This window comes from Pangasianodon hypophthalmus, chromosome 9, assembly GCF_027358585.1.
Source record: "Pangasianodon hypophthalmus isolate fPanHyp1 chromosome 9, fPanHyp1.pri, whole genome shotgun sequence".
NCBI classification, from domain to species: Eukaryota; Metazoa; Chordata; class Actinopteri; order Siluriformes; family Pangasiidae; genus Pangasianodon; species Pangasianodon hypophthalmus.
In genome coordinates this window covers 30,368,448-30,382,896 of record NC_069718.1, presented here as the reverse complement: position 1 = coordinate 30,382,896, position 14,449 = coordinate 30,368,448, and the positions used below count along the sequence as shown (strand labels likewise).

General features: G+C 41.8%; 5 protein-coding genes across 5 annotated transcripts; all 5 read right to left on the bottom strand.

Annotated features, from left to right (window-relative positions):
- Window positions 1-98: 98 nt before the first annotated feature.
- LOC128318957 (mesothelin-like protein) lies at window positions 99-3,567 on the bottom strand. Its single transcript, XM_053237267.1, has 7 exons — window positions 3,270-3,567; window positions 1,967-2,157; window positions 1,668-1,758; window positions 1,459-1,558; window positions 1,193-1,365; window positions 738-893; window positions 99-251 (listed from the first exon to the last, which is right to left on the bottom strand). Exons 1-7 carry the CDS (start codon window positions 3,438-3,440, stop codon window positions 114-116), a joined length of 1,020 nt encoding a protein of 339 aa, XP_053093242.1. The 5' UTR covers window positions 3,441-3,567; the 3' UTR covers window positions 99-113.
- A 1,642-nt stretch (window positions 3,568-5,209) lies between these two features.
- On the bottom strand, window positions 5,210-7,307 carry LOC128318958 (uncharacterized). Its single transcript, XM_053237268.1, has 7 exons — window positions 7,044-7,307; window positions 6,794-6,919; window positions 6,498-6,691; window positions 6,248-6,342; window positions 5,946-6,076; window positions 5,622-5,746; window positions 5,210-5,475 (listed from the first exon to the last, which is right to left on the bottom strand). Exons 1-7 carry the CDS (start codon window positions 7,128-7,130, stop codon window positions 5,343-5,345), a joined length of 891 nt encoding a protein of 296 aa, XP_053093243.1. The 5' UTR covers window positions 7,131-7,307; the 3' UTR covers window positions 5,210-5,342.
- Window positions 7,306-9,170, bottom strand: LOC128318765 (uncharacterized). Its single transcript, XM_053236595.1, has 8 exons — window positions 9,040-9,170; window positions 8,740-8,948; window positions 8,551-8,654; window positions 8,273-8,391; window positions 7,934-8,110; window positions 7,598-7,803; window positions 7,408-7,508; window positions 7,306-7,310 (listed from the first exon to the last, which is right to left on the bottom strand). The coding sequence occupies exons 1-8, from the start codon at window positions 9,040-9,042 to the stop codon at window positions 7,306-7,308; spliced, it is 924 nt and encodes a 307-aa protein (XP_053092570.1). The 5' UTR covers window positions 9,043-9,170.
- An 11-nt stretch (window positions 9,171-9,181) lies between these two features.
- LOC128318929 (mesothelin-like protein) lies at window positions 9,182-9,845 on the bottom strand. The gene is made up of 3 exons (XM_053237122.1): window positions 9,725-9,845; window positions 9,454-9,623; window positions 9,182-9,366 (listed from the first exon to the last, which is right to left on the bottom strand). The coding sequence occupies exons 1-3, from the start codon at window positions 9,767-9,769 to the stop codon at window positions 9,267-9,269; spliced, it is 315 nt and encodes a 104-aa protein (XP_053093097.1). The 5' UTR covers window positions 9,770-9,845; the 3' UTR covers window positions 9,182-9,266.
- A 106-nt stretch (window positions 9,846-9,951) lies between these two features.
- LOC128318791 (mesothelin-like protein) lies at window positions 9,952-13,554 on the bottom strand. Its single transcript, XM_053236678.1, has 8 exons — window positions 13,467-13,554; window positions 12,164-12,354; window positions 11,865-11,955; window positions 11,662-11,761; window positions 11,396-11,568; window positions 10,941-11,096; window positions 10,305-10,438; window positions 9,952-10,191 (listed from the first exon to the last, which is right to left on the bottom strand). Exons 2-8 carry the CDS (start codon window positions 12,301-12,303, stop codon window positions 10,014-10,016), a joined length of 972 nt encoding a protein of 323 aa, XP_053092653.1. The 5' UTR covers window positions 12,304-12,354; window positions 13,467-13,554; the 3' UTR covers window positions 9,952-10,013.
- Window positions 13,555-14,449: the final 895 nt, after the last annotated feature.

Below are 14,449 nucleotides of genomic sequence, written 5' to 3'. Positions count from 1 at the left end.
CTCCCTGCATAGAGAAAAGAAATGTAAACTATATGTGCAGTAATGCACTCAAATTATTCTCAAATCTCTTTATTCATCCATGTTTGTGTATGTATGTACCTATGAGTTTGTACTTACTTTAGGCTCTCAGCATTGATATTTTCCAGTACACTGATGTTTAAAGTACAGATGTTGGAACCAAATGCATTTATTTCAGCACTTCCCAGAGAGCGATTCCCCATGCTCAGATACCTCATAATAACCGCTTTACTCTACAAAATACACAAACATTATTCTAGTAGCAAGCACATGAGTGTCTGAGGATTGAAAATGCTTAACTAGTATGGTTTTGATCTATTACTGGTTTAAACAAACTCTGACATACTTTAAGTTTAAGATAAAGACCAGACCTGGAGCTCCACCTTCTTCTTCTACACCAACTGTAGGAAAAGTAAACACTTCCCTTCATACTAAAATTTCTCTCTCTCTCTCTCTCTCTCTGAAGGATCATAGATAATCCCTCTCACCCTCTATGAAGGATGGCAGATATTGTCTCACTTTCTCTGTAGGATCTCAGACAATCTCAATCTCTTTCTCTGTCTCTCCCAGAGGTGTTGAAAACATGGTCTTAATTCACAAATTGGTTGTAATACACATGAAGACAACACTGTGGTTGTACCCACAGTAGTAATCAATCCAAAAAATTTTTTACAGGTCTCACACACACACACACACACACATACACACCCTTCTATTACCTTTTCTGGTTCCCAGAGTCCACCATTTGAGTCCATCAAAGAGGACAGTGTGTCAATTATGGTAATGTTCCACTTGCTAATGTCATCAATAGTGGCCACACGAGAAGTGGAACCCAGTAGCTGCAGCACACCATCATTAAGGCCTGATGGGTAAATCTACACATGCACACAAAATCAACAATTTATTATATACCACCTAACACACACTGTGCAAAATGTTGTGTGGGTGAATCCACCATACACACAAAGACAGACATTAAACTCACAACACAAAAACAAACCCTGTTTGACAGGGGTACATTTTCAAAACATACAATATGCAAGTATCTTATTTAAACCGACACTGTCAGTAATGTCAGAATTTTATGACTGAAAGGCACAAACAACCTCCTCTTTCGTGTAGTGCTACTGTAGTGCTAAAGAGTCCCAGTGTCACAGTGTTCAGTGCTGCTGACCTGGTTTAACTTGTTCAGAATGACGGTCTGGAAGCTGGTGTCCACCACTTTCTCAGTGATGGCTGCCAGGTTGTTCTGCAGGACAGCGATGTCCAGATACAGATCAAACTGGGTGGAGTTAAAGCCGAAAGGAAACGACGCATCTGCAATTGTCACCGCTGTGATGTTGCTCACTGTTAGACACAGAACAAAGTTAATCACTGAAGGACAGAATCTAAAATATATCCCTGTATCTCAGTGCTTTTTACACTGTAAAGTACTTTTACCTGTAGCACTTTCTGAGTTGCATTCTGTAAAGAATGTCCTTAGCTTCTTCATCGGGATCTTCTGCTTCCTCAGGACTGAAAAGAACTTCCTCCTTACATTCTTCAACAATGGGCACACACAGATAACATTAAATTAGTCCCAAAAGGTCTAACATTGGGTCAATAAATCAATCACAAGCGCAAATTTAAAACTGAACAGGTTTACATACAAAGCTAAGTGTGTTGCAGAGGTCTGACTTGAAATAGACAGCCAGGATGCTGAGTTGCTCCACGGTCTGCTCATTCCACATTGAGGGATTACTGATTTTAAAAAAAATGTCTATGAGATCTTATTCATATCTAATACAATACAGTTATAGACACAAATCATTTCATTTGGTTTATGCCATTTTAACACCAAGCCTAACATTATTAGAACAATTTAAATGCAGTGACGGTTCAGAAATATTTTTCTACAGCTGAACCAAATTCAAAGGTATGCACTGATCTGCAAAAATCTTTGTCTCACCCATAAGCGGTGTTCCCACTGAGGAGCAAAGACTGTACAGCAGTGATCTGAGAATCAGAAAGATCTCCACAGTTCTTCAGTTTCTCCAAAATGAGAGGGTGAGAGTTCTGGATGTAGGAGGGGTTCAGTGTGCAGGCCATATTCCCCAGAACCTCCACCTGATAACTGGTCAGGCTCACACCAGATATACCCTACAATGTCAAAAACCACGAAGGAGTGTCACATTAAAACGCAGAATCTGTAAGAACGGGGGTCCTTGTGAGGATTCCAATGTTTAGTGTCAAGATCTCTGACTGTCTTATGTTTGAACATTTGAATTATGATCTCAGAGATTTGGAGTTCTTGTCTGAAATGTTGCGTTTGCCTCAAGACAGTTTAGTGTCTCCTGAGTGACTGAGCGATTTCCATCACCGCACCCTCTATGCCCAAAACTTTCTTTTCAGTATTTAGAGGTCAGCAAACCTGAGTACAATTCCTGATCTGGGAACCACCCAAAAGCATTCTATTGTTGTTCTATGTCACAGTCGGAATTGAACTTTGCTCACATGGATTTTCATATGACTGCTATGCTGATGACACTTGATGACACTTGATGACACTGATGACACTTGATGCTGACTGCTAACATCAGGAGGATCTTGAGGCCATTTCTATCCACAAAGCTCACTCAGGTGCTTGTTCATTCCCTCATCATCTTGAGACTGGACTACTGAATGTCGCAGTTCTGCCCCTGCATACTGCATACCACCCGCCCCCTGCAACTGATCAAGAGTGCAGCTGCCAGACTTGTTTTCAACCTTTGCTCCCTCCAATGGCTTTCTGTTGCTACTGCATCAGATTTAAAACACAAAGACAAAAACGGACAAGCACATGCATACCTGAAGGCACTTATCACAGACCACTCTCTACCATACTCACTGGCTGTCTTCAAACAAAAAAAAACTCAAGACCCAACTCTTCACCAAGCCCTTGTATTAAAACTTCCATTAAACAAATCCCTTGTCTTTTGTCTCTGTTTTTTATTCTGTACTAACCACCAATACAGTTTCAGCTGAATGGTATTCTTACTTCCTATTCATAGACATAGTGAATTAGCGTATTAATATATGTTTTTGATAGGGCACAAAGCACTAATGTAAGTCACTCTGTAGAAGGGAATCTGATAAATGCCGTAAATGTATATTTCAACATTGGAATTTCATGAGACACAAATTGATTGAAAGATTGGGTGACTTGTTTTCCGTAATATTTAAGTGCTAATATTGAGTGTTGGTCTATGAACATGTTATTGTGTATGTTTTACCAGGCAGTCCTTTGCATCATTGAACAGGATGGTCTTTTTGTCAAGGCCGTGGGAAAGAACGGAGAAATCTGCTCTGCCCAGGGCAGAGAAATATGACCGACAGTTCTCCTTCTGTATCTTCTCATAGCTACAACACACACACACACACATTACAGATAGCATATGACCCATATTCTTAACCTCAGATATTTGAAAATTGGGAATGCAGGGGAAGTGTGCCTTATCTTTTATATACGGTACATTGTGTATGTGAACGTGTTACACACCTGTAGTACAGAAGCATATCAGAGGGGACGTCAGTAAAGCTAACAAATGGATCGTCTTTCACGTAGTTGTACATGCAGGTCAGCTGAAACACAAAACGCACCGTGACTGTGTGGTATCTCAGGTACCAGTAAAAGTTTGGGTCCACTTGCTACCTGTGTTTCAGACTGTGTGCGGAATGTGAATGAATATCAGAGTGTATGTACCTGAGCCTCTTTCAGGAGGACCTTGTCTCTGCCTGCACGAGGTCTACAGGCTTTCACTAGATCTTTGGCTTTCTGCTGTGGGAGAGTCTGAACTGAGCTGCAGGAGAATCCCTGCAGTATTGATGCTGACAGACTGTGGGGAGAAACACACACACAGTCACACACAGACATACACACACTGATGAACCAAAACACGACATCTTATTGGACTCTCGCAGAATCATATGCGTTATCTGGATTGTTCGCCCAATAGTTATTTACACTGCCTATGTAAGCGAGTCAGGCTGTGTGTGTGTGTGTGTGTGTCTGTTTCTAACTCACTCTTCTGGATTATCACTGGCATTGGCCACTGCACCAAACAACATCATAGCCTGGTAAAAATCAAACAAAAAAATTCAAAATTTTATTGATTCGTTTTACCCCCCGAGATCCAAACTTGACAGGAATTCAGACCTCTGTAAGTGCTGTGATCACAGTCAAGCCATGTTACTCTAGGTTTTCAGTATAACAAAGTGATTTACATTTCTCTGACAATGTGGGTCTGTTCAGTTACCTGTTCATGACTCCAGCTCTTGTTATTGATGAGTGAAACGTCAAAAGAGCTCAGTGAGGTCAGTAGAACAAGTGGAATATACATCACGAGTGCATCCGGAACATTCTGTAGCACTTCAGTTTGGTCTACAGAGATTACCTGGGAGAAAGTGTGGGAGCAGACCTTCAACTTTTCCAGAATAAACAAACTGCATTCTGAACAAAGGATTGATTTTAAATTAAATTAAACTGGTATAGAACACAGTAATGTAAATCTCCATTTCAGTAATGTGCTGTAATGTATTTTGCATGTGTGTGTGCGTGTGTGTGTGTTCTGTGTGTGTAAGAGAGAGAATACCTTCTGGACAAATGTCTTTTGCAGAATAACTGGTGCTGACAGAATGTTATTGATGAATGTTGGATTCTGCGATAAAGACAGAAGCTGAGACGATGGGATGATGGAGATGGTTGCAGAGGGAACGCCGCCGATGAGTGTTCCCAGGGACTCCAGAGAGGAGGCACTGCTGATCTGTGAGGCAAAACAATCAGATCTTCAACTTTAAAAAAAGGAAAAAAAAAATATGAATCTGCTGTTTTGGATCTGAACGCAGGGAGTATTTAAGGGAGTATTTAACTTACAGCACTTTTCTTTATATACAGTGTAGTTGGTTAGTATTTGAACAGTAATACAATTTTGTTCTTTACAGGGGGATTTGGTGAAATTGCTCTAAACAGACTTGGTCTCGCTTCCAGTATCGTAGACTGACGTTCTTGACAAGTGTACAGTGTACACTCACATTAAAGCCTGCACTAATGATGCTCTGGATCAGGGCATTCACTTGGCCCTGGTCCCAGCCACTGATGTTACTGAGTGTAGACAGAGCACTGTTTATCACACTGGAGGGGGTGGAGCTTATCTGGCCCACAGTCAGGCCCACACACTGGCTGCCCAAAGATTGGATGGTGGATGCAGATACACTGGGGAACTTTGCTACCAGCACCGCTGTGACCTGAGAGGAGAAGAGGATTATAGTTAGCTTGCACTTTGACAGAATAACTGACTGACAGGGTCTCATTGATTGATCACCTCTGGATTCATTTCTGTGCAGAAGTTGTTGATGCTCGTCAGGATGGTCTTGATGTCTGCATCTCCAAGATGAACAAACGTGGAGGAAGGAGTTCGACACAGCAGCTCAGCTGGCAATCTATAAGATCACAAACAACCTTTTAAAAATGCGTACAAAGATATTTATCCTTGTATGTAGTCCGTTACCTAAGGGGGTTGAATTGATGAGGCTGGATGAATGAATAGAATTTATAGTTAACAATAGTTGTTAGTGTGGAGTGTTACCCGAGTGGGCTGAAGTCAGGATTCTGGATGTATAACTCTGTTGTGTAGTACTCCAGGACACTGGCTGAAATTCCTGGGTTGTTGAACAGCTGAAGATTTTCTGCGTTCTGCAGGAACACACTCGTCTAAAGGACACAATAAAACACACACATTAATACGTCACTATGGGTGTGTGTTGTGTTAGGTAGATAATACATTATATGTAGATGAGCAGAAATAATCATGTGTGTAAATGTCTGAATGACTAACATGTATGATTACAGGTATGTTTGTTTGTTGGTGTGTGAGTTTGTGTGTGTGTGTGTGTGTGTGTTAGTATGTTACCATGTTTCCTGGTAGGAATGACTGCAGGTCAGCGAGGTTAATGAAAGTGATGAAGAATCCGATGTTGTCAGCAAACCAGGCAGTGGAGTTCAGAAGAGGATCTGAGGAGTTATAGCAGCGGGGGCTGCCATCTGCAAGATACACATACAGATAGTTATGTTGAGACTCACATACTGTGCACACACAATTATAGGAAATGAAGCGTGGATTGCTTGGATTGAAGGATATGCAGTACTATTCAGCAGAGAGAGAGAGAGAGAGAGAGAGAGAGAGAGAGAGAAGAGAGATGTAGTTATTCTTACCGCTGCTGTTCAGATACACTTTTATGGAGCTATACACATCAGCTGGGGTGAAATCAGTTGTGTAAAAATTGTAGTTGTCCCCCAGGATAGACACCCTGCTCACAAACACACACAAACACACATTTATACATACATACATATATACGTATAGAAGTGATTTTAGTACAGATCCTCAATTTTTTAGCCAAGAGACAGGGGGCAGTGTTTGTGCTGACAGCCCTGTGTAATGGTACATCAAACAAATACTCACAGTTTCCTGTATGACAGACAGGAGGCTCCACTGAGCTGGGCAGAGCTGATGAGCTGAGAACTGAGGTAGGGCAGGTAGTGAACCAGTGTGACCTTAAACCACTGTTCTACATCAGCCTGAGATGAGGCATTGAGAGCACGAGGCCACACACACTCCAACGTGTGGCTGGCCAAAGCTGAGGATAAAACAGACTCCTGTAGAGAGAAACAGGGATTATTCTATGAGCTAATCCTGATATAATAAAGGCAAGTAATCCATATGGACTAAAAGGGTATGTGAAATGAAGACAGGTGTACCATCTCCAGGTATTGATTGGTTCTATTGTAGTTGTTGAGGAGTGTGCAGAGCTCAGAACCATCAATCACTGTGTTTGGCCTGTTCAGAAACTCTCCGAGTTCTTCCGGAGAGATGGAGCCCAAAAGCTAGAGGACACAGAGCAGAGACAACACACTCGTTACAGAGGGAGATGTTGACAGTTCATTGGCTGCCGCTTAAACTATTAGTGAGCGACTCACTGACACGATCAGTGTTATACAGCAGAAATACCTCTGGCTGTCGGTCAGCTGGGATCAGAGACAGGAAATCTTTCAGGTCAGGGAATCCAAAATTGAGGAACATCTGTTTCAGGAACATGTAGAAGCTTCCGCTGCTGTAGCAGCTCAGGCCTGTGAGGCAATATAGGCCACTAATGAAAAAAGTCTGTGCTGAATTCAGATTGATTTTAGATCAGTGAATGTCGGACACTCCTGACTTAGCCCAAATTCTTCATCTGCCAATCACATCTACTGATCACTGCCTGCACACTGGACTAGGCTGAGTCAGCAAATACACAAGCAAGAACACACTTGAAACAAACCCCCGCCCCCCCCCCCACCAACACACACACACACACACACACACACACACAGACCTTGGCTGGACTGGTACTTGAGATAGTCTTGTGTGTAATTGAAGACAGTATCGGACTGTGTTGCAGAGAGGTCACTGTACACATTATCAAGTCCTTTCACTCTGTAAACACAACGACATAGAAGTAAACAAGTTAAAAATCAAAGAAAGTAAAGAATAGATCTGTGCATTCACGTTGAGGAGGAGCTCACATCTCTCTGTAGGAGTCACAGCTGATGTTCATGGGGATGATCGACAGGGTGTTTGGACCAATCCCAGGAAGGAAGAAGGAAAGGTAAGTCTGGAACCACAGGGCAAAGTCCCCTGGGCTGAAACTTTGGAAGTGAGGCACCAGATCCAAGAGTGTCATGTTCAGAATGGTGTGTGATATTGCTGAAGGAATGCTAGTCATGTTCATCTGCAAACACACAGCAGCACGGATTAACAGTCTGGACACACTCGGACTTCATCGATTAGTATGCATAGAATAAACGTGTCTTATTGCGAAAAGAAATGTGCCCTGGTTTGTAGACTACAGAGATCCTCACTTGTATTGCAGTCTGGTGGAAGACTGTGAAGAAGCTGCCAAGTTGATTCCGATCTAAAGATGTGATCACACTGCTAAACACCTCTCTAAACACAGAGTCATTTCCCAACACTCCTGAATCCGGCTGCAAGATGAACTGTGCCTTCTGCTCACTGGACAGTAAGCCTAACACTGCAACCTGCAGGACAAAACATGCATTTCACACATTCTGTTCACACCAGCTCAGTGGTACAGCAGCTGCCTGCCCTCTCCACCAAAATCCAGAGGCCAACTTGTACTACTATAGTCAATTGCAAACTCACAAGAAACATAAAGTTGGTGCAACTTTGATGTTACTCACGCTGGAGAAATTTGCATTTAGAATTTTGAGCTTTTCCAAGGGGGCATAATTGGAGAAATTGCCAAGGTTCTTTTCAAGCCACTTATTGCTGCCAGAAGTGTTGGAACGACAGCCAGGGTCTACAAAGATCACAGACCATTAGTTAAATTAACCAGAACATTCTCAATGGCTCTTGGTTTATTTCATTCAGGCAATCAATTGGCTTAATCTCAACAGGCTAAAACAAGTAGAAGACTGCCAGCTTTCTCTAGTAGAACAATTAAAAGGGGCCTATGTACCTGGGAGGTCAACTCTTGACAGGAAGGGAAAGATGAATGAAGTAAAGACCAACTGCTTCTGTTCCTCTTTCATGAGTGATTCTTGACTGCTAAGAGCTTCCACCCTAAGTTGGATGAGAACAGAATTACTTCATCTTCATGTCCTAAATAACACATGCAGAGTTCTAAAATTCCATTGTCTATACTTACACAATCTGGTAGCTCTCACAGCTGAAGCTTTTGGAACTGAGGCTGGACAGAAAGTCTGCGGACACTGATGACAAAAATGGTCTGAGCCTCATCTGGAACCACTCAGTGATGAAAGCGGCATTCATCAGCTGTGCTGCAGTGAAGTCCTTGATTATCACCTCCCAGATGGCATCAAGTATATTTGAGTCAGACCGAATGCTGCTGTGGGTCTACATGAATGAGTACATACTTCAGTGCATAGCAGTGCACAAATGTTTTTTTTTTTTTTTTTTAACTACAGCACCAATCAAATTTTCATACCATGTGTGAAAACCTGTCCAGTACATCATCCAAAGGTGCAGGAAAATTCTGGAAGAAAAGCTTCCATGTTTCTTTAGAGTAGTTCAGGCTACTTGGCAGTTTGCATGTGAGCAGTGGGCCAGATCATCAGAGGACAGAACAACAACCTTGAAAGACAAGAAACAGAGGTTTCTGTGGTCAACTCATCTTCTGCGTAAAAGGACTGAACCTGAGAAGAGGTATTTTGTTCATAGAGGACTCACTGATGAACAGGCATAGGCAGGAATCCTGAAGTTACACAGTACTGCAGAAACATTTCCAGATGCGAACTCGCTATCAAGTGGGTGACTGTGCAGAAAAAAGAATAATGTTATACATCTACTAAAAACTTTCTCTATAAAGTTTGCTCCTTTTCCATTTGATAAAAAAGCTCACCTGTCTACACCATAACAAGGGTTGTGGTTGATGATGCCAAGATTCAGTGTGTTCAGATCAGATTGGTTCTGTCGTGACACCCAGGACTGAACCACTGAGGAGTTCTCAAACAGCTTCAGATCAGCTATGTTTACCCCCATTAGATTCCTCACTGTGCTCACATTCAGGATCTGGCACACACAAAAACAGTTTTCATCAAGTTCATCTGCAGTTTTCTTTATTTTACTTCTTATAACTCAAGCATCCACTATGTTCAGTTTATGTTTTATACCTTGAGAACAGCAGGGTCCAGACTAATGAATATGGTGATGTCCATGCTGATGTTCTGGGTAGAAAGAGCTTGTATATCCTCCACAGGAGCTCCACCTATACACACACACACACACACACACACACACACATACACACACATGTTAACAACTAAATTCATGGTGTGTGGGTGTGTGTGTGTGTGTGGGTGTGTGTGTGTGTGTGTGTGGGTGGGTGCATGCGGGTGTGCATATGTGCATGCGTTTGTGCAGCTACTTTTCATTCAATCCAACTACTGCTGTTCTAAAACACTACACCTGTGTGTGTTTAGTATTTCTGTGTATGTGGATGATTGTTTTACCCAGGTAAGGTCTCATAATTTGGTAGTATGCTTTGCTGCGTTGATTGCTGAATGAAGTGTTGGCTGTGACGTACAGAGCGGATTTCTGTTCGATGGTACATGAGGAAAGATCTGGAAACAGGACCTCCCTGCATAGAGAAAAAAAATGTAAACTATATGAGCAGTAATGCACTCAAATTATTCTCAAATCTCTTTATTCATCCATGTTTGTGTATGTATGTACCTGTGAGTTTGTACTTACTTTAGGCTCTCAGCATTGATATTTTCCAGTACACTGATGTTTAAAGTACAGATGTTGGAACCAACTGCATTTATTTCAGCACTTCCCAGAGAGCGATTCCCCATGCTCAGATACCTCATAATAACCGCTTTACTCTACAAAATACACAAACATTATTCTAGTAGCAAGCACATGAGTGTCTGAGGATTGAAAATGCTTAACTAGTATGGTTTTGATCTATTACTGGTTTAAACAAACTCTGACATACTTTAAGTTTAAGATAAAGACCAGACCTGGAGCTCCACCTTCTTCTTCTACACCAACTGTAGGAAAAGTAAACACTTCCCTTCATACTAAAATTTCTCTCTCTCTCTCTCTCTCTCTCTCTCTCTCTGAAGGATCATAGATAATCCCTCTCACCCTCTATGAAGGATGGCAGATATTGTCTCACTTTCTCTGAAGGATCTCAGACAATCTCAATCTCTTTCTCTGTCTCTCCCAGAGGTGTTGAAAACATGGTCTTAATTCACAAATTGGTTGTAATACACATGAAGACAACACTGTGGTTGTACCCACAGTAGTAATCAATCCAAAAAATTTTTTACAGGTCTCACACACACACGCACACACACACACACATACACACCCTTCTATTACCTTTTCTGGTTCCCAGAGTCCACCATTTGAGTCCATCAAAGAGGACAGTGTGTCAATTATGGTAATGTTCCACTTGCTAATATCATCAATAGTGGCCACACGAGAAGTGGAACCCAGTAGCTGCAGCACACCATCATTAAGGCCTGATGGGTATATCTACACATGCACACAAAATCAACAATTTATTATATACCACCTAACACACACTGTCCAAAATGTTGTGTGGGTGAATCCACCATACACACAAAGACAGACATTAAACACACAACACAAAAACAAACCCTGTTTGACAGGGGTACATTTTCAGAACATACAATATGCAAGTATCATATTTAAACCGACACTGTCAGTAATGTCAGAATTTTATGACTGAAAGGCACAAACAACCTCCTCTTTCGTGTAGTGCTACTGTAGTGCTAAAGAGTCCCAGTGTCACAGTGTTCAGTGCTGCTGACCTGGTTTAACTTGTTCAGAATGATGGTCTGGAAGCTGGTGTCCACCACTTTCTCAGTGATGGCTGCCAGGTTGTTCTGCAGGACAGCGATGTCCAGATACAGATCAAACTGGGTGGAGTTAAAGCCGAAAGGAAACGACGCATCTGCAATTGTCACCGCTGTGATGTTGCTCACTGTTAGACACAGAACAAAGTTAATCACTGAAGGACAGAATCTAAAATATATCCCTGTATCTCAGTGCTTTTTACACTGTAAAGTACTTTTACCTGTAGCACTTTCTGAGTTGCATTCTGTAAAGAATGTCCTTAGCTTCTTCATCGGGATCTTCTGCTTCCTCAGGACTGAAAAGAACTTCCGCCTTACATTCTTCAACAATGCACACACAGAGATAACATTAAATTCGTCCCAAAAGGTCTAACATTGGGTCAATAAATCAAGCGCAAATTTAAAACTGAACAGGTTTACATACAAAGCTAAGTGTGTTGCAGAGGTCTGATTTGAAATAGACAGCCAGGATGCTGAGTTGCTCCACGGTCTGCTCATTCCACGTTGAGGGATTACTGATTTTAAAAAAAATGTCTATGAGATCTTATTCATATCTAATACAATACAGTTATAGACACAAATCATTTCATTTGGTTTATGCCATTTTAACACCAAGCCTAACATTATTAGAACAATTTAAATGCAGTGACGGTTCAGAAATATTTTTCTACAGCTGAACCAAATTCAAAGGTATGCACTGATCTGCAAAAATCTCTGTCTCACCCATAAGCGGTGTTCCCACTGAGGAGCAAAGACTGTACAGCAGTGATCTGAGAATCAGAAAGATCTCCACAGTTCTTCAGTTTCTCCAAAATGAGAGGGTGAGAGTTCTGGATGTAGGAGGGGTTCAGTGTGCAGGCCATATTCCCCAGAACCTCCACCTGATAACTGGTCAGGCTCACACCAGATATACCCTACAATGTCAAAAACCACGAAGGAGTGTCACATTAAAACGCAGAATCTGTAAGAACGGGGGTCCTTGTGAGGATTCCAATGTTTAGTGTCAAGATCTCTGACTGTCTTATGTTTGAACATTTGAATTATGATCTCAGAGATTTGGAGTTCTTGTCTGAAATGTTGCGTTTGCCTCAAGACAGTTTAGTGTCTCCTGAGTGACTGAGCGATTTCCATCACCACACCCTCTATGCCCAAAACTTTCTTTTCAGTATTTAGAGGTCAGCAAACCTGAGTACAATTCCTGATCTGGGAACCACCCAAAAGCATTCTATTGTTGTTCTATGTCACAGTCGGAATTGAACTTTGCTCACATGGATTTTCATATGACTGCTATGCTGATGACACTTGATGACACTTGATGACACTGATGACACTTGATGCTGACTGCTAACATCAGGAGGATCTTGAGGCCATTTCTATCCACAAAGCTCACTCAGGTGCTTGTTCATTCCCTCATCATCTTGAGACTGGACTACTGAATGTCGCAGTTCTGCCCCTGCATACTGCATACCACCCGCCCCCTGCAACTGATCAAGAGTGCAGCTGCCAGACTTGTTTTCAACCTTTGCTCCCTCCAATGGCTTTCTGTTGCTACTGCATCAGATTTAAAACACAAAGACAAAAACGGACAAGCACATGCATACCTGAAGGCACTTATCACAGACCACTCTCTACCATACTCACTGGCTGTCTTCAAACAAAAAAAAACTCAAGACCCAACTCTTCACCAAGCCCTTGTATTAAAACTTCCATTAAACAAATCCCTTGTCTTTTGTCTCTGTTTTTTATTCTGTACTAACCACCAATACAGTTTCAGCTGAATGGTATTCTTACTTCCTATTCATAGACATAGTGAATTAGCGTATTAATATATGTTTTTGATAGGGCACAAAGCACTAATGTAAGTCACTCTGTAGAAGGGAATCTGATAAATGCCGTAAATGTATATTTCAACATTGGAATTTCATGAGACACAAATTGATTGAAAGATTGGGTGACTTGTTTTCCGTAATATTTAAGTGCTAATATTGAGTGTTGGTCTATGAACATGTTATTGTGTATGTTTTACCAGGCAGTCCTTTGCATCATTGAACAGGATGGTCTTTTTGTCAAGGCCGTGGGAAAGAACGGAGAAATCTGCTCTGCCCAGGGCAGAGAAATATGACAGACAGTTCTCCTTCTGTATCTTCTCATAGCTACAACACACACACACACACATTACAGATAGCATATGACCCATATTCTTAACCTCAGATATTTGAAAATTGGGAATGCAGGGGAAGTGTGCCTTATCTTTTATATACGGTACATTGTGTATGTGAACGTGTTACACACCTGTAGTACAGAAGCATATCAGAGGGGACGTCAGTAAAGCTAACAAATGGATCGTCTTTCACGTAGCTGTACATGCAGGTCAGCTGAAACACAAAACGCACCGTGACTGTGTGGTATCTCAGGTACCAGTAAAAGTTTGGGTCCACTTGCTACCTGTGTTTCAGACTGTGTGCGGAATGTGAATGAATATCAGAGTGTATGTACCTGAGCCTCTTTCAGGAGGACCTTGTCTCTGCCTGCACGAGGTCTACAGGCTTTCACTAGATCTTTGGCTTTCTGCTGTGGGAGAGTCTGAACTGAGCTGCAGGAGAATCCCTGCAGTATTGATGCTGACAGACTGTGGGGAGAAACACACACACAGTCACACACAGACATACACACACCGATGAACCAAAACACAACATCTTATTGGACTCTGGCAGAATCATATGCGTTATCTGGATTGTTCGCCCAATAGTTATTTACACTGCCTATGTAAGCGAGTCAGGCTGTGTGTGTGTGTGTGTGTGTGTGTGTGTGTGTGTGTGTCTGTTTCTAACTCACTCTTCTGGATTATCACTGGCATTGGCCACTGCACCAAACAACATCATAGCCTGGTAAAAATCAAACAAAAAAATTCAAAATTTTATTGATTCGTTTTACACCCCGAGATCCAAACTTGACAGGAATTCAGACCTCTGTAAGTGCTGTGATCACAGTCAAGCCATGTTACTCTAG